This window comes from Hydractinia symbiolongicarpus, chromosome 7 (assembly GCF_029227915.1).
Source record: "Hydractinia symbiolongicarpus strain clone_291-10 chromosome 7, HSymV2.1, whole genome shotgun sequence".
Taxonomy (NCBI): Eukaryota; Metazoa; Cnidaria; class Hydrozoa; order Anthoathecata; family Hydractiniidae; genus Hydractinia; species Hydractinia symbiolongicarpus.
The window spans coordinates 18,671,011-18,693,249 of NC_079881.1; the positions used below are offsets into that span (position 1 = coordinate 18,671,011).

The 22,239-nt window shown below is 34.4% G+C and overlaps 3 protein-coding genes across 4 annotated transcripts in view; 1 reads left to right on the forward strand and 2 right to left on the reverse strand.

Annotated features, from left to right (window-relative positions):
• The window catches only part of LOC130649480 (cytoplasmic tRNA 2-thiolation protein 2-like), a 96,998-nt gene that overhangs the window by 8,441 nt on the left and 66,318 nt on the right, over positions 1-22,239 (reverse strand). The window contains exon 1 of one of the 2 annotated variants that reach the window (XM_057455760.1): positions 4,461-4,566. The exons of the other annotated variant lie outside the window; for it this stretch is intronic. The gene's annotated coding sequence lies outside the window, so the exon portion shown is untranslated. Of the gene's footprint in view, positions 1-4,460; positions 4,567-22,239 lie in introns of those variants that run through there. 2 annotated transcript variants of the gene reach the window in all.
• Positions 1,519-10,213, reverse strand: LOC130649484 (uncharacterized). Its single transcript, XM_057455765.1, has 2 exons — positions 9,390-10,213; positions 1,519-1,711 (listed from the first exon to the last, which is right to left on the reverse strand). The coding sequence occupies exons 1-2, from the start codon at positions 10,211-10,213 to the stop codon at positions 1,534-1,536; spliced, it is 1,002 nt and encodes a 333-aa protein (XP_057311748.1). The 3' UTR covers positions 1,519-1,533.
• Positions 4,640-22,207, forward strand: LOC130649474 (coiled-coil domain-containing protein 40-like). Its single transcript, XM_057455754.1, has 17 exons — positions 4,640-4,829; positions 12,256-12,491; positions 12,670-12,753; positions 13,106-13,325; positions 15,057-15,214; positions 15,396-15,536; positions 15,679-15,782; positions 16,384-16,627; positions 16,861-17,043; positions 17,375-17,620; positions 18,071-18,287; positions 18,897-19,066; positions 19,551-19,642; positions 20,226-20,435; positions 20,519-20,655; positions 21,018-21,154; positions 21,821-22,207. The coding sequence occupies exons 1-17, from the start codon at positions 4,670-4,672 to the stop codon at positions 22,091-22,093; spliced, it is 3,012 nt and encodes a 1,003-aa protein (XP_057311737.1). The 5' UTR covers positions 4,640-4,669; the 3' UTR covers positions 22,094-22,207.

Here is a 22,239-nt window from a genome sequence, read left to right on the forward strand (position 1 = left end):
TATGTCTCTGTTAAAGACAAATTGGCCGTTAGAAGGGGAGGGGGTAATGCATCGCCTGTTAAAAATAATATAAAAATGGAGACGAATTTTACTTTCTAACCTTTTTATTTTTTTTAGGAAAATGAAAAAAAATCAACAAATTAGAAAATGTTTCCACAGTAAAAATCCGCCATAATCTAGAATTGGTTGTAAAAAAAATGTATGTTCCGTAAAGCGGAATGGTAGGCTGGTACAATAACTTTCCTGTAGTCAACTGAGCTTTTTTCTACAAAATCTTAATGCAAAAACTTTCAGAGTTGAACTCCAACCAATAAGCAAAAAAAACATTATTACAAACTTGTTTGTAATAATGTTTGTCACATCATAGGCATAGTCACATCGTACTTGAGGAATAAAAAGGTTTTTCAACGTTTATCTTTCATATGGTTCTTTTCATTGGTTTTAGCAACTGCATAGCAGGTAATGGATGGGTATGTTAGGTTGAGCAAAGTATTTTTCAGTCTATTTCTTTGCACAGGTGTTGTTAGTCACATATAACTTTTCTGGTGTATCACACTGAAACATTGTAATTTTGTGCCTTTTGCTAAATTTCTGATAAAAAGATGATTTGGGTTTTAAATTCCTTCTCACCCTTTAAACATATCAGGATTAAATGTGAATTAGAAAGTATTAATCTTCATTTTAGATTGTAAGCTCCAATTATTAGCAACCTTCACAATTTTAGCAAACATGCAGATGAGCTGTACAGTACTGCTCGAATGTAACTTTACATGTATGCAATAGTTATCACCTTCGCATGAGCTTTCGGTAGTGTCAAAACTTTCGTTGTTATTTTTAACCTATTGTTAAATACATGAGCTATTTTTTCATGTTAAAAACAATAGAGTTCATGTCTTGTTCGCGAAATTTAATTAGCTCATGTGAACTGTGTGTGTCCCATTGTTGTATTTATTTGATATATTCATCAAGAGATCAACGAAAGAAAATAAAATTTAACAAAGATTCAAGTATCTACTGTTTTTACTCATTTTACTTAAAAAAGTTTACGAATGAAAAACAGTGATAGAAATGCTTTTTTAGATCGCATTTTAAAAGTTTAAGAACAAAAGAGCGGCGATAGAAATGCTTTTAATGAGTTATGTTCATTTATTTCTAACATAATATATTTCAATAGCCTTCGTGATCTGTAACATTTTTAAACAATAACATGCATGTTACATGTGACAACAAAAGGATTCACCAAATCTTATTGTTCTGACTCGCGCACGACGATAACAATAGAAAGCAATTAAGTTTGTGTGTAAACAAAAGATATGTAAAGGTTCTTTATGTAGACATGAGATCGTTACATGAGGTCGTAAAACTCGCGTTCATGTAAAGTTACATTCAAGCATTACTGTATATACCTAAAAAACATACACACTTTTAATATCCCTACAGTACTGGAAAAAGGTTACTGAAGATATTATTTCGGTTTGTCTGTTCAGTATTCATATTACTGTGGAAAGTTTATCATTTCTTGAACATGATAGTTTAGTAGGTGACGTTTCGCTTGGAAAGAATGGAGGAGGATAATTGGGTAAGAAAGTGTAGAGACTTGATAGTTCCTGGGGCAAAGCCCAGAGGCAGACCGAGAAAGACTTGGCAGGAAGTTATAAGGACAGACTTGATAGAGAGGAAGTTGAGTTTAGATCTAACACAGTCTAGATCAGATTGGAAGAGGGTCATTAATATACCCCGTCCAACCCATGCTAGCATGGAAAACGAACGTTAAGCCGAGAATGATGATGAATGATGATGTTTCGGGAGATCCTTCTCCCATCATCGGGCAAAGTAAAATGATGTTGAGTATGTATTTATATAATTGCAGAGGATCGAAATTCATAAAAATTAACCAATCAGAAACGAGCTGATAATTACCGTTAATTACGGTAATTAACATTTTCGGATCTAGATGTAGGTAACTACTTCTTCTGTAGGGCTGGTAACCAAATCTCAGGAAGTTGATACAAGATGCTGTTTATGTGTTTGTTATGTTCTACACTGTTGATGGTTTCTTTAATCTTTCTAGCCGTTGTTCTGGATTCTCTGTCAATGATTTTCTTCTCATCCCAATTAAAAAGGTTGGAAAAAGGTAGTTTAACATATCGAGCGCGTAACGTGAGCGGACTCCATCGATACGCGATGTATACCACGTTTATAATAATAAGATACAATTAAAATAAATTGTCACGATCTATCGAGAATCTAGTAATGTGACAAAATCCGTCTCTATGTGTCGCGATGGTAGGTGATAATGAGAAAGAAAGTTTTTTTAATAAGAATAAAAAGAAAGTTTTTTTTATTTCAAACACATCTCTGCTTTATCTTTTTTTATTTTAAATAAGTGTATATTATAAGAAAATTTTTAACTTTCGTATTTATTAAAGTAATTCTAGCGTATTACATATTTAACGTTTTTTTTCTATCGCTGCTTTTCGTTCTTAAACTTTCAAAATGCGATCTCTAACGAAGCTTTTTTTGTCGCCACTTTTTGTTCTCAAAATGTTAAAATGCAATCTAAAGAAGCATTTCTATCGCTGTTCTTCATTCTTAAATTTTTAAAACGCGATCTAAAAAGCATTTCTATGGCCGTTCTTCGTTTTTAAGTTTTTAAAACGCGATCTAAAAAATCATTTCTATCACTGCTTTTCGTTCTTAAACTCTTAAAATGCAATCTAACAAAGCTTTTCTATCGCCGTTCTTAGTTCTTAAATTTTTAAAATGTGATCTAAAAAAAAAAGATTAATGCTAGCTGTATACCCTAGATTGTTATGCATAAGTTAAAAAAATATAATACAAAGGAAGTATAATTATATTTAAACATCTGCGATCATTGTTGAATACACTTTTATTTTTAAAATAGTTCTATTATAAGAAAGTGTTAATGGCCTCAATAGCTTTGAGAATGAGATCGAGACAGATGCATTGCGAAGCCCTCTCGATACAATTTGAAAGTAAAAAAACGTCTATCGTGGATCGAGAATACCGTCGCGGTACGTGATTTTAAACAACCTTTTTCCAGTACTGTATATTGTTGTGTAAGCAAGAAAAAAATAGCAAGTATTGCACAATCTCCATAAGTTTCTTCAGAAATTACATACAGTTTAACAAATTGGAGTAAAAAACTGCAACACTCACCAACATAGAGAACCTCAAACAAAAAAAGTGGTAACCTTTCCTTTGATTAATAGAATTTAGTGAAAAGTTCAGAGTCCTGTTCAGAGCTGCAAAAATAAACAACATAAGAGATTTCTAAGGTGTTTGTCCTAAAGGAATAAAATATTTTATGCCAAATCCACCCAGGAAAATGAGGACAAGACAAGAGGGTGCCGATAAGCCGCAAACGCCTGCATATATACGGGCGAGTTCGGGCGACTTTTCGAATAAAATTGGCGTTTGCTCCCGCGGAAATCGCCCGCACTTTCCCGAAATCGCCCGGAACATTCCCGAAATGCAATTCCTTGTAACAAACCATGCGGACGATATTTGGGAACAAGGCGCTTGAAGAGAAAGGAGTTAATATAGTTTATATATAAGTTATTTATAAAGTAAACTTTATCAAAAACCATCAAAAACAGTTCTTTTAAGAACTTCACTACCACATAGTAAGTTTATTTTAATTTTTATAGTTTTTTTGAATCACATCAGTGTCTCGCCCGAAAATGCCCGCACTTTTTAGGGCATATGCGGCTCATCGGCACCCTCGTGACGTGGCTTGCGTTACCTTGTAATTTTGTTGAAAGGTCTTACCCAGGGTGTCAACAATCCGCATTAGCAAAAGATTAATTTTCTGAAAAATAATCAAGCGATAAGTGTATTTTACTTATCCCGACAATATGGGTTGGATTCAGACAATATGGGTTGTTGCCGTTCTTCGGACAACATGGGTCGGCCGGACAATATGGGTCGGAACAGTGCAATTACAAAAAAATTTGGCGAATACACCTTTACGATAATTCGGGAAAACTAACACTCCATCGCAGCTTATTTAGCAATCAGAGGAGGTAAACATCACACTTTTATAACAGTTTATTAAGAAGAAAACACATTTTTTCTTGATAACTCTTCTTGCCGCGTTTTGTTTTTAATGAAAAGTACACATAAGTTGTATCTTATTATTATTAACGTTTTCTGAAAATTTGAAAGAAATTGATACACGGATGTTAAAAACTGGAGAAAACACGCTTTCGTCTCTAACAAACTCTCATAAAAACACGATTTTTACCTCCTTTTTTCCGATATTGTAAAACGATGGAGAGCCGTAGGAACGCATGTACAATTGAATTATCGTAAAGGTGTATTCATCAATTTCTCGATCAGCGCTTTAAGTTTTAGAGAATAATAATGAAGGCAACAAATAGAACATGACTAAAACAACAACTTCTTGAAAGGGCCTAATAATAAAGTGTACAGTGTACCTCCTAACTGTTTTGTGTATATATTGTTAACTTCTTAGAATAAACAACTGACCGGCTGGCCGTGTCGAGTATAGTAGTTCAAGGTATAGCCATTATTCAAATCATGTTTACATTGTATGGTCACACTTCCTTTGTTTAAATCTTAGACAACTAATTTGTGAATTTTGTTTGTACTGTTGACCACAGTGCATACGGAGACAGTAACAAACATGGCAGACGAAAGAAGCGGCAGTGGGGAATCTCGAAAGACTGCAAAATCTGGCACTACAACAATTTCTGACGCTGTTGCGAAACTTACTGTAAAAGCACTGCAGAATCTAAATTTATCAAGCAATGATGAGCAAGATACTACATTAAACGTGAATACTGGTAAGTCAAACTTCATGTTCCTTGTCCTTATAGAGGGTGTGATCCTCACATTTTTTAATATTTTTAACAACATTTTGAAGCAGAGATGAGTTTGATAAAACCCTCAATGGCTGTTACAAATTCAAACCAGTTAAATAAACAGAACCAGGTCACTTTAATTTTAGCTAGCTAGCATATGCTGTCTACACATGTGATTGTTCTGCCCAATCTCTTAGAACTAGCCCGTTTTAAGAAGACAGGCCAGGCAAATCTTCCGACAATGACAAATGTGTAGCCAGTCTTAAGACTGGACTGCCCAATCTATGGAGGTACATGCCCAATCTTAGAACAACTGTGAAAGACAAACAGAACAATAAATTTCTAGAATTTACCTCTTAATAGGAACTTTAAATTGAAACTTTTCTTGGAAAATCAAAAGGCCAAAAATTTATATATACCATGTATTATATGTTTAAAAAATTGAAACTACTCAACCATATTACCTAGCTGGCTACAGCTCACTAGCTGGCTAAACATCTCATCCAATGAAATTAACAGCTAGCTAACTAATAATATGGTTGAATACGATTTTTCTGATTCTTTATAAATATAAACATTTTATTTTTAAAATTTAGCCGCTATACTACAAGCTGTATATAAATGCTAAATGTATAACAGGTGCTCTACCAGCTACCTAGCTAGCTACGTTTTTCACTCTACTGTGTACTGGTCGGGTCAATTCAACAGGACAGTACCCAAAATATGATGTTTTAATGTGCCTGAGAATGTTTTTGGGGACTTGCAAAAAACAGAGGTCGTGTGGAACATCCCTTCTTTAAAATCTAAAAGGCGCCAAAGATGGGCCTAACATGGTCTTTTGCCCAAATCTTGTGACGCCATGTCCAGTCTTAAGACTGGCCGGCCAGTCTTAAGACTGGGCAATTTATGTCTAAAGATTGAGCAGCGTCCTAAGATTGGGCAGAACATTATGATCTAGATACAGGCCTCGTCAGAGGGATGGCGTGCGATCGCACGCGCACGCCCATACACGTCATGTTTGAATGTTCCTGTGCGATCTTTGCACGTCAAAAAAACACCAAATACCTCAGACACGCGCTAATCGCACACCAAAATAAATAATATTCTGTTCAATGAAGGCAAAGGGGAATAATATACAGTGCCGATTGCGAGTAAAGCGACACATCTTTGAGAGTACGGGTACAAATAAATGCGATTAAAATAATTCAGAGTGCGAGTACAATGCGAGTGCGAGTAAAATAAATAAGAGTAATCTTTTTGTTAACGCGAGTACGCAATAAATAAACTACTCCACCATAAATCTTTAAAAATATATATCATGTTACTCGCAAGTTATATTAAAGAAAAACATAAGACAACATTTTTTTTTTAATTAAAAAAAATTTTTAAAGTTCAACTTTTCTCTCTTACTTCTTTGAATGCTTTCGCTACTTTCATTATATAAAATCACTTCCAGCATGTTCTTTCACAAGCACAGAGAGTCAGCATGATATCTAATTATGTTATTGTAATCAATTACCACATGCAGACTCTGTTTTCTGAATTTTTTTTTTGTATAACTGAGACAAAAATCTGTATAATTTTATAATATTGCCATAAAAAACAGGACGTCACAAAGCTTATTTTCTTTTTGTTTTTTGGGGGATGTTTTAGGATCGAAGCAACAATAATAACGTGAGGGAATTTTTTTATAAAAAAAGCAGTTTATTGTTTAATAATATATACTGTTTTGAAAAATTATTTACATCTAAAAAAATATTTACAAAAAAGTTATTAACTAAAGAGTTTTATGACTTTAACATGCACGTTTATAATTTTCTTCGTTCCGTTGCTACGTCGCATAATTTTTTTTTCAAAAATAATGAATAATGAACGCATAGCACATTTTACTTTCGTCGCAATAAATTACCTGCTTTTCAAAACATGGCAAAATTAGTGTTGCTGTATGCGAGTTCTATGATTACTCGAGAAAAAAATGGAACAAGCGTGTGTTTTTTCAATATATTGAGATTAAAATCGCGTTACTATAATTAGTTTCGTTGGTAAAAAAAGAATGTTCTGGAAAGATCAAAACACTCATTATGAGAACATTTTGTTTTAAATTTTAATACTGAAGAAAGAGTCTAAATATAATACTTTCGTCGCACAGAAAAGGCCAAAACGCTCGTTGTGGGAACATTTTGTTCTGGTAAGAATAAAAAGATACAAAGTTAAAAACACTGTTTTTTTTAAAAAATAAATCTCGGAAAAAGAGTTAGTACCAACTTAAACTTAAAAGATTGAAACAATGCTTCCAACAAACAATGCCTCTTGCTGTCTATTTAGTTTTCACGCAAATCTTTTATTTTATAAAACTATCAAACAATGGCTCGTCGTGTCACATTGATAGAGATAATAAGAAAGATAATAAGAACTAAAGACAAACAGCTAATGCCTCTGAGAAAAAGGTGAAACTTGAGCGTTTGTGTATGCTTACAGGCCATTTCGCACGCCCCCACACACGCGCAGATTTGTTTAGAAGTGCGATTCATCACACGAGCAAAACGTTGCTGTAATTAAAAATTATTGTATTTATAAGAGAGAAAATTTATTAAATAAACCTTAAAAATAAACGATCATTCTTTTACTGAACTCACAATAGATCGCACGTGAGCATTCTTTTAAATGTTGATAATGTGAATTTAATTGCTACCATTTGTTTCTTTTTCCTTTCAAATTTTGCGAACCAATAAAAACATTGAGTTAATGGTGAGATCGTCGATATTTTATTTTGTTTGTTCAGTTTGGGTTAATGTGGAGATTATATCAACGCTATAAATTTTTTTTAAAATGTCTGAAAAAAGAACGAAAGGAAATAAAGTTGAATTAAAAACTTTTGAAAGTTGGGGTAAATCAGATATTCTTGGTTGGAAGACAGAGGAAAAAGATGGAAAGGTATTGGTAAACTATGTGTGGTGTAAAGTTTGTGAGAGGTATATAACGGAAATTACTTCTCGATTAAAAGGAAATGCGAAGACAGCTATGTTAGCGTTTATAAACGGTACAAATGTGGTAACAATATACCAGGTGAGAGATTTTAACAGTAAAAGGTTTTTTTGATTTATTTTTATTTTTTCTAATATTTTAATTTTTATGTCAGGTCACTCGACATATTGATTGTGAAGCCACTGTAAACACTTCTTCTGAAGATGATGACGACGACGAATCAGTCATCATTTGGTCAGACTTAAAGTGATTCATTTGTTTTAGTTTTGAAGATTGATCTTTCTGTAAATATTGACATGACATGCAACTTTACTTTATGATGTCTTTTTTCCCTTGTCTCTTCCCAAATGTTTCTGAAATAGTAATGAAAAGTCTGTATTACGCACAAGGCTATATTAAGGCTTTGCGAGTTTCCTTTTAATGATTTTATAAAAAAATACAACAATATTTTAATCTTTGTAAGGTCGCATTTTGGAGAATTTAAAAGAAATACAGCGTTATTTAAGCTTAAATAACTAAAAGATAAACTAACTAATAAGAAGAAAAAAAAACTTCTTTAATAACGAAATATTCTTTTAGGTAATAATTTGTATGATTCATCGAACATAAGGTTTATTAAATATTATTATTAGCGGCTGTTCGACTTTCCATAATTTAATTTAATTTAAATATCTGTTTGCCTCACAAGTAATAACAAAGTTAAATTAACGAGTCTGCTTACAACTTTTTCGTATATGGGTTGAAATTCCTTGTCGTACATTGTTGGAACTTGCACTTTGTTTGTTCCTTACGCCAAAACATGAGCCCCTGTGCGGTGTACAGGGGTAAAGGAAATGTTTTTGTAAAGAAATTTTTTTTGATCTACTGCACGCCTGCCTAAAATCTTACGAAATGGCCTGCGCTTACATCTGGACTGTACTGTACACTCAATCATAGTGCCGTGTTTTTCCTGCGCTCGCAGAAATGAAGGTAACTTTTCTGCTTAGTTTGTTTACATTTTTACCTCCATTTCTGCCCGAGCATCGGGCATTATGTAATCACTTAGATGCGTGCATAAATATTGGGACTGTGATTCCATGTATTAGGATCTCCACCTTTCTATACAACTCCCTGCAACATCCAATGGCTTACACACAGTAGTAGTAGTGGTCATCTCCCCAATTTCACTTACATGGCTTTGGCACAGCTGTTTCGTAGCGGACAAAAGTGTTACAAAAAATAATTTGATTTACCCTCTCAGTTAAAACAGGATATCTCAAGAACGAAATAAGATTATTATTATTTTTTTAAAAAAAAAATAATCTCAGAAATTGCTAAATTTAGGCCAAAATGTCTAAAAATGTCCTAAAAAATTATCATTAAGATGAATGTCTTCCACAATATCTCTGCAATAAAGTTAAGAAAACATGTTTTTTATGGTCCACAGGTTAGGTTAAGTATCTAGAATGAAAATTACTTAATTTTATTACTGTCCGAAATTGTCCAAACGGTTTTTCTTGGGCCAAATCATCATCATCATCATTCTCGGCTTAACGTCCGTTTTCCATGCTAGCATGGGTTGGACGGGGTATATTAATGACCCTCTTCCAATCTGATCTAGACTGTGTTAGATCTAAACTCAACTTCCTCTCTATCAAGTCTGTCCTTATAACCTCCTGCCAAGTCTTTCTCGGTCTGCCTCTGGGCTTTGCCCCAGGAACTATCAAGTCTCTACACTTTCTTACCCAATTATCCTCCTCCATTCTTTCCAAGTGCCCCAGCCAATTCAATCTTCTTATCTGGATAACATCTTTAATTCTACGGAGACTTAGCCTGCTTCTTAGCTCATCTGAACTCTTTCTGTCTCTCAGACTGGCATTACACATCCACCTAACCATTCTCATATCATTCCTTTCTAAACGGTCAAGATCTTCCTGCTTCACTGCCCATGTCTCACTACCGTACAACATAACACTTCTTACACAGGCCTCATACAACCTACCTTTTACCTCAATTGACAGGACTCTGCTAGTCAATAAAGGAAGTAACTCTCTAAACTTTTTCCAAGCAGAACCTATCCTGCAAGTAACACTTCTTCCAACACCCCCTTCACTGCCCAACATATCACCTAAGTAACAGAAGTTCTTAACTATCTCTAACGAGCCACTGTTATACATCATTAAAGCTGGAAATACTTCATTCTCTATAATCTCACCTTTGCAACGCTTGCATACAAACTGTATGCCAGCTCTTAACCTTCTACTAATACTACTGCACTTCTTATGTACCCAATGCTTGCAAGTCTGACAAAAAATTGAGTTACTACCAACCCCTTTCCTGCAAACTCCACAAGGCCACTTTCCAACTACAAGGTCACACTTGGCTGCAATGCTACTTATCATGACTTAAGACTTTGCTGTGTTTACCTTCAGCCCTTTCTCTTCTAGTCCTTTCTTCCACTTCTCAACCTTTTCAACTAATTCTTCCATCGACTCTGCTATGAGAACCAAATCATCTGCATACAATAACTCCCATGGACAACCTGTTCTGAACTCCATCGACAGCGCTTCTAAGACTAGAATAAACAACAAAGGACTAAGTACAGAACCCTGATGTACACTAACATTTACACTAAATTCATCACTAAGTGAATCGTTAATCCTGACACGACTTCTAGCATTGCTGTACATAGACTGAACCATTGTAACTAGCCACTCATCCACACCTAATTTTCTCATAGCCCACCAAATAACTTTACGTGGCACTCTATCAAAAGCTTTCTCTAAATCTACAAAGGCAAAATAAGATTCTTTCTCTTTCCTAAATACTTTTCCTGAAGCTGTCTGAGTAAAAATATTGCATCTGTAGTGCCACGCCCTGGAACAAAACCAAATTGCATCTTATCTATATCAATTCTTTGATGTGAGAATGTGAGAAATATGTGAAAAAACGGCCTTTACAACCTCAATGTATGTTTAAAGTTCGTTTATTAACTTAATAAAAAACATTACTTTGGATTCTAAGGTCATTAAAGATGATGTAGATGAAATATTAGTCTGTCTGAAATTCTCCAAAGGGTTATTTTTTGAGCCAAATGTGAGAAATATGTGTAAAATGGCCTTTTAGAGCCTGAATGTATGCTTAGAATTCGTTTATTAATTAAATAAAAAACATATACTTTGGATTCTGAGGCCATTAGAGATGATATAAATGAAATATTAAACTGGGTCAACGGTTTCAACGTTTTAGTTTCTCATGCTAGTAGAAAATACCTCAAGTTGTGCATAAATAGTTTATTTATTATATACATTAAATATGTACAAAGCAATCACTTTGTTTTTCTTTATAAATTGTATAAAATAGCACCCAATCTTGTGATAAAGCCAAGATTAGCTAGCTAGCTACCTATAGCTATAAACATCTTTGATTCTAACAATTTCATCTTGAAAAAGTCCAACAAAATCTTAAGTAAATACAAAAAAGAAGTATTAAGTTACTTAGCTATATACAGAACACGATGCAAAATGCAAAACTGTAGGACCAAAAAATAGCTACTTTTTACAGAAAAATATAAAACAGGAGAAACAAGATTAAAAAAGATAAAAATTAGCCACACCTGAAGTTTTACAAGCTTTATAGCAATTTCTTAAAATCAAGGGTGCTCTAATAGCAAAAAAATAATATCAAAATCCCTGCAAAATAAAGTAGTTTACTGTTTTGTCCCTTACCTCGTGCTTTGCCAACCTTTGGGCTAGCTTCAAAATTGCTAAGACACCGTTGTCTTGCTTATTCCAGTTTTTTTGAAAAATTATGGTTTCAAACAATTTCAGGGTCGAGCAATAAAGTCCCAAGTAAACGCCAGGCCGCTGTAATTTTTTAGGACAAAAACCATACCTAACAAAACATTAAATGTCATCGCTATGACTCTCTTAGAAGTTTAAATACTTATTTAATTGAACAGGAAAAGGATCATACTGCATCAAATTGCTGTGTACCACTTTGGCACTTTTCCTCTTTCTTAGCGCTTAAAGAAGACTTTTACTTAAAATTTAAATAGTTTATAGTTTGCGAGACGAACGGTACATGGTACGGGCCGATAGAACCATGTTTCCAGGTCCCCCATACCAATTTTCAAGTCCATAGCTAGTAGCACAGCATTGACACAAGGTTAAAAAGATGGTATACGTTCGCCAAAAATAACGTTGTTTTTTTTAATTTTGTGTGTTTTGTTCGATGAAATAACTCGAAATCTCTAACACACATGTATAACATATTTATATATTTAAAAAGTAAAAAAGTAGATTGTTTAATACTTTTTATTTCAGTAACATTAGAACAATACAAAAAAAGTTTCAATAACTTAAAAAATAATAAAAATACAAAATTTCAAAAAAAATTGTGGAAATTTTAAAATCCTAAAAGACAATTATAAATTTATCTTCAGGTGATAGAAATGACGAAGAAGAGGAAGACAATGAAGATAATTTAGTGCAGGGAGGAACTCAACTTCCTTCCTCTTTTTCAGAAGATCAGTATTTAGATGACGTTGAAGTTGATTTTGCTGGTTCTGAAGAAGTGGATGATAGTGGAATGGATGTTGATGGTGATTCAGAGTCTGATGGGTATCAGGATGACGAAGGAGAACCTGACAGTGACTTAATTGTTCTTGACCCTTCCCATGTAGGTTTGGTATTTTTTTTACATCGTAATATATGAAAATCAGTTTTATACAGAAAAGATTATTCAAACCTTCAAATCTAATTTGAGCTCTGTGATGTTTTTGTGTCATCAACTTTTTTAGTGTATATGCTTATATGCTTATGATCTCTAAGTGTCATTGTTATACCTAATATTTTAGCCTTTAATGAAAAGATTTCAAAAAGCTTATGAAGAGCATTTGAAGAAACAAGATGAAAAATCAACATTAGAACTCCGAGAACTAGTAAGACATTTTTTGCCTTGGTGTATAATTTAGTCCAAAAACAACAATTCTAAGTGGCAATCTCTGGTCCAAACCTCATGGTTAAGCTTAATACAATAGTATTACAAACTCTAGAGCTGGGCAGTAACCAAAAATATTTCTATATAAGTTTTGTAGTTAATTAGACATGGAAATAAGCAAAGTAACCGTGTTGAAAATGAAAGGATACTACATTTCCAGAATAAATAAATAGTACAAATTTGGTGCCCCTTTTAGAAGAAATTTATTGATTTTTCTGGGACTTAGACTCCCCCTTTATGCTTGTATTTTTAAATACGATATGTGTTATATTTGTGTGTGTCCTTGTTTACAGCTACAAGAGCACTCTACAGCCAAAAAGCAACGTGAAGAGATTGGTGTTGAGTTGTATGGAGTACAACAGGAGTTAGCAAGGCAACAAATGCAATTAGAAAAACAACACGATGATTTTAATGAGAAGTGGCAGCTTCGAAAACATTGTGAAGCACAATTAAATGAAATCAAAACATTGTACAAACAAGCAATGGATGATTTGATACACAGGAGGAGAAAAGGTTAGTCCTAATAATACCTGTGTTCTGGTTAAAATGGTAACCTGGATGTTACTTTGTGTGGAGGATGTAAGAATGGAGTTGCATAGGATATTTCCAGAGGATGATAATTTAAGAACCAGAATTATGTGCGACAAGCAAAAAATTTGGATTTTCCTCCAGATTGACAACTAGCAGTTTAAACTTTAAATTTTTCTATTTTGTTCTTTGTCGGATATAAGTTTTGAACTTTATTACATCTGAAGGGTTACTACTGAATTTACAGAACATAGAAATTAAGCAATGTTGACAAAGCTTAGAAAGAACCTGAAAAACTCACGAAACTGTCTGGGTCTGAAGAAAATTAAAACATTTTTGACACTGACAACAAAAATTAAAGTCATAATTGTTTTCAAGTAAAATAAAGCCAACACTGTATTTGATTTGTAAGAAAAGAAATAATTATAATGACGACTCACTGTTGCAAAACCATACAGTCAGCTGCAGTTTTGGACTTTTATTTGTGTTGCATGTAACAACAAATCTTAAATATACTTTTTTTAATATTTTTAGCCGCTAATAACTAACATACTAAGATTAAGAGCCATTTTAGGCAACACAAATTATTGCTGTTTATTTTTTATCTTTTGCTTAAATAGCTAGCTGACATGTCATTTTTCTACTAGCCAGCCATACCATTAAGTGATGTATTGCGATTTTAATGCTTGACTAAAGTAGCTACAACCCTGGACATAATATTTGTGGAAATTACCTTTTAACCAATCTTGAAATGGCCAAACAGGATCACTTAGCTAGTACTCTGAAGCCTAAATGTTTTACTTTGACAAGGGTATCACTTGGAATGGTCCAAAACATCAGGGAATTGTGCATACTAGCTTCACCAACAATTATTACGATTTAATATATTTAGGATCTTACCAAATAGCTGAAGAACCTACGTCTGCTGTCAACATTAATTTTTCTAGAAATTTTAAATTTTTAAATGTATAATAATTCCACGTGTTAATATCTCTTTTCCATTCAGCATAGTATTTTTAGTTTATTCTTAGTTAAAAAGGGGCAAAATTGTGATTTCAGTGTCATATTAAAATTTTACAAGAATTGTAGATTGGCGGTTGTTTAACAATGGTATCATTCACTAGAACAGGCAGACTTTTCATTATTTTTTAAAAACAATTTATGTATAAGTGACTTATCTCTTATGTGTGGTGATACTGTGAAGCTGTATAATTACTGCATTGGAATAGACAAAAGGATAGCATATACCTTTCCCGCTAACTACACAAATATTGCATTAGGAAAATGTGAATACCACGCCAAAAAGCTACTGCTTAGTACAGTACAGGTTACTTGTGGTGTTATTCTAAATTTGCTGTACGTTCAGTTTCATAGCTAGTAAAAAAATGTTTGTTTAATTTTATTCCATTATTGAAACTTCAGGAATGCTGTCACATATCTGTCAATGTTATCGCATTTCTTATCTTGTTAGCGAACAAAGCTGTTAAACAGAATCGAAATGTTTAAGCATTCATACACTCGCCTTTTGCAAGCTCTGAAAACGATCTGCACACACAAACTATATTTTGTGACGCAGGCTACACTCAGTTTTTAAATTTCATGTAAATGGAGGTGGACCAGGGAGAATAACATGGTTAATTTTACAATTAACACACACGTTTTAATTTCAGTCTAAAATGAAATACGCATATAGGATTGATGTACTTCTCTTTATAGCAAATGAACTGCAAACTGAAGTGGAAAATATTGCTGCCAAACTTTTGTATGTGGAGTCTGCCAAAGATGATGTGAGGTCGGACATATCAATCTTAAAGCGTGCAGCTGAAAAAGCAGGAACAGAAGTTATAAAGGCTCAGCGGGAGAAGCAAAAACAAGTAAGTGTTGTGTCTGTTTGTTTGTTTTCATTGTTCTAGTTCTTTGATCGTTTATTCGTTTGTTTTTTGTCTTCTTGCTTGCTTGCCTGTCCACCTGCCTGCTTGCTTGCTTTCTGGCTGTTTCTTTTTTTTTTGTTAGTTTCTTTGTTCATTTAATTTTTTTTAAAACATTACCTTTAAGGACTTGTTAGTGAATAAACTCGTTTCTGCTGTTGACCATCTACGTGGAGACATAGCAATGTATGACGCGCAAATACAAGCTCAAAGAGAGGAGACCAAAGCAGCTACAAGAACTTTAACAGATGCTACTACAGAGCTAGAGGTATGTTTATTTTTCATTGTATTTACATGTATGATTTTGTAGTGTAGGCATAAGCTAAGTTTATGATGGGAATTTAGAATCGATGTTTCTACGTTATTTGAGATTACAATCCAACTTGGTTGCTTAACTTACGTTTTGTTAGGCCATAGATTTAGAGAAGAAGCAGTTGCTGCAGCAATGGAACAACAGTTTGATTGGTATGAAGAGAAGGGATGAATCATATGGTGCCATGCAAGAGGCTGTCAAGTATGTTAGTGTTGATGGCTGTTTTTGCCTTTCAGTCTGTTTTTCTTGCCTGCCTGTGTTCTTGTATTTTCTGTTTTGTGTTTGTTTATCTGTTGGTTTTTCTTGCCTGCCTGCGTTCTTGTATTTTCTGTTTTGTGTTTGTTTATCTGTTGGTTTCTATTGCCTGACTGACTGCCTTCATGCAGTTGTTAGTTTTTAGATAGATTGCTGTAACAAAAGGGATAATGAAAATAAAGAAAATAATACAGAATTGATGTTTGCGAATTTGGCTTGAATCTGCAAACTTGATTTCTGCAGTATTTTTTGCTTATTCGTGATCTCCCTGTGAATTAAGCATAAAATTTATTAAGACATGGCATATAAGCATAAAATTTATATAAGTAATACCATAGTTATGTAAGGTTACCATTTTGATATGTTTTATCTCTCCTTTCAATATAAATGTGCGCAATTTTTTAGTCTGCATTTTTTGCATAATTCTCAGGTCCTATTTGAAAATTTAAATTTTGCAATCTTTTCTGTTTGTTTGTGTGTTTTTTTGTTTGTTTTTTGTTTGTTTGGTGTTATTGTGATTAACACATAAAGTTTAACGTTCTTTTAGCGTTCAGAAACAACAAATCTTGGCCATTGAAACGGAGCTGGATGGTTACAGGAAGCAAATTTTGAAAGCTCAGGAACAAAATGAGCAACTCACGTACATGTACAACAGAATTGAGAGCGATATTACGGCTGTCAAGAAACAAATAACGGTCGCACAAAATAAGCATGAAGCTTTGAAGATAGAGTACAGCACATACAGCCGCACGTTGCATGAAACTGAACAGTTTTTGAATAGAGCGCAAATTGTAAGTTTAATTTTTTTATTGTTCTTGTATGCCTTACTATTATACCAAAAACTTTATCTTAATCTATAAATGTTTCTTCAAACTTTATTGCAACGTCGTACTTAGCTTCCTTAGTATTTGGGCCCTATCTAGCCTTCATTTTGTGATTGAGTGCTATGGTTTCTCTTGCTAATATGACCTATATAGAAAAGGTATCAAACGTATGTCATGATTCTGTTTTTGTTTTGTTTTAGGAGGTGACAGTTAAAGAAAGTGAGTTAGTCAACCTTCGAAAGCTAATTGAAAAAGAGTTCCAGGACAAAATAAAAATCGAGGATCTGATCATGTCACAAATGCAGGAGCAGCTGACTGCTGAAAAAGCCTCCCAGTACACGAAAAAGATGACTAATCGAATCCGCAAAAAATCGACTCAGCTGGTAGGGAAAAATCATTGTCTGTGGTGGTTAGGGTGTAACCAGTATTTTATTAGTATATTTTTGCTTGATTTTAACTGATAGGGTTTTTGTTGCTATGGTGATGGTATTCTTTGCTACATGGGTTCCTGTCTGTCAAATTCCTATCTAAGTTTGCTATATTTAACTTTCAAAATGATTACCATGGATTTTTAATTTTTTGTTGGTGACAATTTAGAGAAACACGTTATGCAATTGAAAAGGGTCTTAAAACTTTCCCTTTGACTCCCTTCCCCCCAAAAATGGAGTGAAATTATGTTATCAACGTTTCACCAATAAAAACACTATTTCATAGGAAAGGTCTATCGCTGAAGTAGAAAACGAAATCTCGAAGAACGTTCTAGAAGTCACGCACGCCACAACGCGCGTTCGCGGTTTGCAAGACTTGCTGAGCAACATCAACAAAGTCATTCACCAGAAGAATGAAACCATATCAAAGATCGAGAATGAAATCGTCAAACGCAACGCTGTCATCGAAAAGAAAGAAGGTAGCATTGATCAGCTGGGAAAGAAGATAGATGTGCTCATCAGTAAGGAAGGGGTAGGTACTGTTGCTGCTTCTTCAGCTTTTATATTAAATCTGCCTTAAGGCTAGTTTACGATAAACTATTATTGGTTGCCGCTACCAACATGTGGATGTTTGTGCTCGTTATAATCGAAAAAAATTATTTCGTGAGAATTAATTTTTTGCAAATTAAACAGATTTTTAGTTATTTTGCGGGGAATAAGTTTCGCAAAATAGGTGAAAAATGCTAAATTCGCGAAAACATCCTGACGAAATGAGTTACCACTTACCCCTTAAGGTAAAGCAAAGGCTCGTTGCAAATTCTGAATACGATACAGTGACAGTGGCGATAGCTAAATTGTGAGTTGAGATCTTAGTCATTCTGAAATGTATGTACAAAAGACATATCAATAACTAAAAAATACCAAAAATAATAGTACAATTTTTGTTCGTTGCTATTTAAAAACTGCTGTCTCTTTCATTTAGGGCGAAGCGTATACAGGTCCGCTTGAATTTCAAATCAAAACATTACAACGCCAAATCGAATCGACGACCAACGAATGTTTGGAACTTCAACAGTACTGGTTACGACAACAAGGCGAACTTGTAAAAGTAGTTCGGCAGGTTGCGGCGCAATCGACTGAAGTTGAAACGAAGAAGAAAGAATCGACGATACTCATGCAAAAGAAGTTGAGAATCGAAGGTGACTATTCTATTTGTTGTTGTATAGCACTCAGTGAAGGAGGGTAACAGGGCTACGTTTTTAATTTTAATCTGCTGGGGTGGAAATCACTTAATATTAGAAGATTTTGTTCTAAAGCTGTTGCATGGAAGTTACTTTAAAAGTACAAAGCCGTTAAAAGTGATGAGAAAGTCACAAAAAAGCCTAAAGTTGTTAGTCAATTCCGACTATTCGTTGTTCTCGTTGTTTCAGTCGTTTTCGTTTTCGTTGCTGTTGTTGTCGCTGTCGCTGTCGTTGTTGTTGTCGTTTATTTTGTTGTTAGTGTTGTTGTTGTTTTTGTTGTCGTTGTTGTTGTCGTTGTTGTCGCTGTTGTCGCTGTCGTTGTTGCCGTTGTTGTGGTTGTTGTCGTCGTTGTTGTCGTGATTGGTGTTTTTGTTAGTGCTGTTGTTGTTGCTTGGGTCGTTGTTGGGGGTTATCGTTGTTGTTGATGTCCTTGTGATCGTAGTCGTGGTTGTTGTCGTGGTTGGTGTTGTTGTTGTTGGTGTCTTGTTGAGGCTTATCGTTGTTGATGATGTCGTTGTGGTCGCTGTTGTTGTCATCGCCGTCGTTTATCAAGTTGTATTTTTTAAGGTGAACTAAACAGTGAGAAGAACGAAATCTCCGACATTCAACGCAGTGTTCGCAGCATGCAAAACGATATGACCAAACTGAACCTCCTTATCCACAAGAATCGTGACAAGCAAGACGTTCTGCAACAAGACAACATCTTGCTGGAGAATGATTTCATGTCAACATTGAAGGTATGAGGTGAACCCCACCCCGTGTGTTTACCCTGCCCTTGTCTTAACCCGTGTATGTTTATTTAATCTTCCTCTTTCTATGAAACGAAGTAAACAAAAATGATCTCTTTTAGCGACAATTTTGTAAATTTTGCAAGGCTTAATTAAGGATCAACAACAATCTCAATTTTATCAGAGTGAAGTTACTGCAACCTTTAATAAGCTCAAATTGTATTGTTGTGAACGCAAGATATGCAAAAACTGATCGTGATTTGGCAAAAGAGTCAGGAAAGAAGTCAGCTATTTTGTAGAACGTTGATGATTTCCGAAAGTAGCAATTTACTCATTGTTTTTTTTTACTTAAATTATATCAGGAGAATTTAGGGTATATTGGTCAAGAATGTATTTTTTTGGATCTTTTATGCAAAAACTGTGCTTCCCAATGTTTTTTTTGTGTAATGTCGTTCTTTCGTGTTAAAATTGTTACTTGGTTTGATGTTACTAGGACGCCGAGTTGAAATCCATCCAAATGCAGAACTCCATCACTGCTTTGAACGAAGAAAAGGAGCGACTTCTGAATGCACTTGTAGAAGCGGAGTAAGTATGCTAGGGTTAATTTTACACAGTGTATATTTTCCATGCTTAGAAATGTCGCACTTTTTTTCGTTGATCTCTAATATGAAATGAATTTCAGTTGTTTAAACCTTGCTTTCATAGATTAAAAAAAATATTTTTTAAAAATTCATTTTTTAAAATGCAACCTTTATGAGCAGGAAAAGTTCTGTTTTGCACGCCGACGTGGAAAACCTGATGCGAAATGTTTTGTTTATATGAAACTCTATAAACGTTTGCATGAGATGGAAGTGAATGCACTGATTATGTAGTATTCCCCTTAAGAAAGCTTGTCACAATGAAGAAATGACAAACAGCAAAGTGATTATGGACCCGTCTTGACGCGTTTTAAATTGACTTTTCTTAAAGCATTTGCTTGAATCTGTAAGATATGTTAGCAACGACAAATGGTATTTTAAAGTACAAACTTGGGTTTGTGGAGATCAACAAAACACAGACATTGCCCCTCCCCTCTAAGTAAAGGATCAATAACTCCTGTAAAAGAAAGAGCCTGCTTTGTAACATAAACTGAGAAGTTTTCTCGATCAATACTGGTTTTCATTTTTAGGCGGCAGATTATGCTTTGGGAGAAAAAAACTCAATTAGCTCGAGAGGCACGAGATACTGTGGATTCTGACGTTGGTAACGGTGAAATACATGCCATGAAGGCTGAAATACACAGGATGGAGGTCCGCTATGCTCAGCTGATGCGACAGCAAGAAAAGATAATCCAGGACATGGAAAAAAGTGTTTTTAAAAGGGAGTGCATCATTGTGAGGTAGCGTTGCATTTTGAAACAGTTTTAGAGTATCTGCAACGGAGAGCTGTTTTCCTAGTGACATTTTGTTAATGTTTCTTCAGGGGTGAGGCGCAAGCGAAAATGGACAGAAAGAAACTTGGCAAACCCAAGGAGAACAAAGGGACGTTTCACAAGAAGGTAAAAGAATTAAAGAAGAAAATCAAACAGACCAATCAAGATTCGAATGCGTGCGAAGACGGTAGGTTTTGGTCACCCTCTATGAATCGGGACAGGTGGTGTGGTTAAAAACTGGTTACTCTCCACCCTCTCGCTCTAAAATCGAGAACTAGTGCATAATTTCGTAACCCTTTAATTCTATATACTATAGACTGGTGTATGTACTAAGAAATCAGCGATTAGATTAATCTAGTGTAGACCAGCCTTTATATGTGGACGGAACAACAAACGAAGAAATCCCAGAAACACAAAAACATTTTGAATAAGGAAGACAATACCTTGCGTTTGAAAAACTTTGGAGGCAAATGTTTTTCTCGCAGGATTTTCTGACCCTGCATATACGCAGGTTTCTGTGAGAATATTGACGTTCTATTTATTTTTTAGAAATCAACCGTCTGCGTGGTTATCAACAAGAATTAAGTGGCAATTTAGAAGAGAAGCAATCCAATGGACAAAAATTACAGCAAGCTATTGATATACACGAGAGTGATATTGAACGCATGGTTGAGTTGAAGCAAAGAGTGAGTATTTTACAGACTACTGTATCTGTGGCTAAGTTAGTTAATAGGGTGTGCCTTCTTAGGAGAATTCTTTTGCGATCGGGTTCAACTACGATTTTTTTTTCACATGGATCAATTTTCGTGGAGTTGTCTATTTTTGATATTTAGTGGGGATTTAATTTCTTCAACTTTTTATTCTCTCCTGATAAAAAAACACACCCATAGACACGACAGTACTAATTGCAATTGATCGAAATATCTTACAACAATTGGGAAAATTTTGCGCTCGTAAAGCACTAACCCCTTCATACCTAGTGTCTACGTAAAAGGACATGCAGGGTTGTTGGGCCGAACCCCGTGCCGTTTTCCCCCGTGGGAGGATGGCGCTGGTAATTTTTTAAAAGGATGGAGCGGAGAGATTGCTGTTTAAGTAGTTAAATAATCTCCGTGCAAGACAGCCGCCAGCGAGAAAATTTAAAGCAATATTATTTTCCCAAATATTTTACGACCACAATAATTTACGAGAACAATTATTTACGAGAACAATTATTTATGACCTCAATAATTTACGAGCACAAATATTTACGAGTACAATTATTTTCAACATAATTGTTTACGAGTACAATTAAACATGGTTTAACTTGTAAAAATTTATAATTATTGAAGGAAAAATGATTTTTTACTTAGAACTTCAACGAAATCCTTAAGAAACAACAGAAGGCAAAATATTACACATCACTAAAAGGAGGAAAATATACACGTCTGTGCAAGACCCCTACTTCACTGGATACCGAAAAACAAAAACAAACAGAACGCTTCCAGTGTCTGTCTACGATCGTTGACCGGTTAAATAGCGAATACCCAGAAATGCAACCAGCTTTGCGGGAGGTTACTTTATCGTTGGGAAGTATGGAAGAACTGACTGAAAGGAGTTCACGTCATGTATTAGAGACAGCGTAAACTGCTATGAGCAATGTTATTTTTGTTGTAATAATTTATAAATATAAGTTGTCTGTTCTTTAATTCGAGTGCATATTATTGTAAATATATTAAACCTAATATATAGATAAATTATTAAGAAATCTGCGTAATTTGCTTGACTGCAA

Coding starts and splice junctions, on each gene's coding strand:
- LOC130649484 (XM_057455765.1), bottom strand. CDS start 10,213: ATGATAAGTAGCATTGCAGCCAAGTGTGACCTTGTAGTTGGAAAGTGG. Junction 1,712..9,389: donor ATTAATATACCCCGTCCAAC/CCATGCTAGCAT, acceptor CCTCTTCCAATC/TGATCTAGACTGTGTTAGAT.
- LOC130649474 (XM_057455754.1), top strand. CDS start 4,670: ATGGCAGACGAAAGAAGCGGCAGTGGGGAATCTCGAAAGACTGCAAAA. Junction 13,326..15,056: donor GATACACAGGAGGAGAAAAG/GTTAGTCCTAAT, acceptor TTCTCTTTATAG/CAAATGAACTGCAAACTGAA. Junction 20,656..21,017: donor TTCGAATGCGTGCGAAGACG/GTAGGTTTTGGT, acceptor TTTATTTTTTAG/AAATCAACCGTCTGCGTGGT.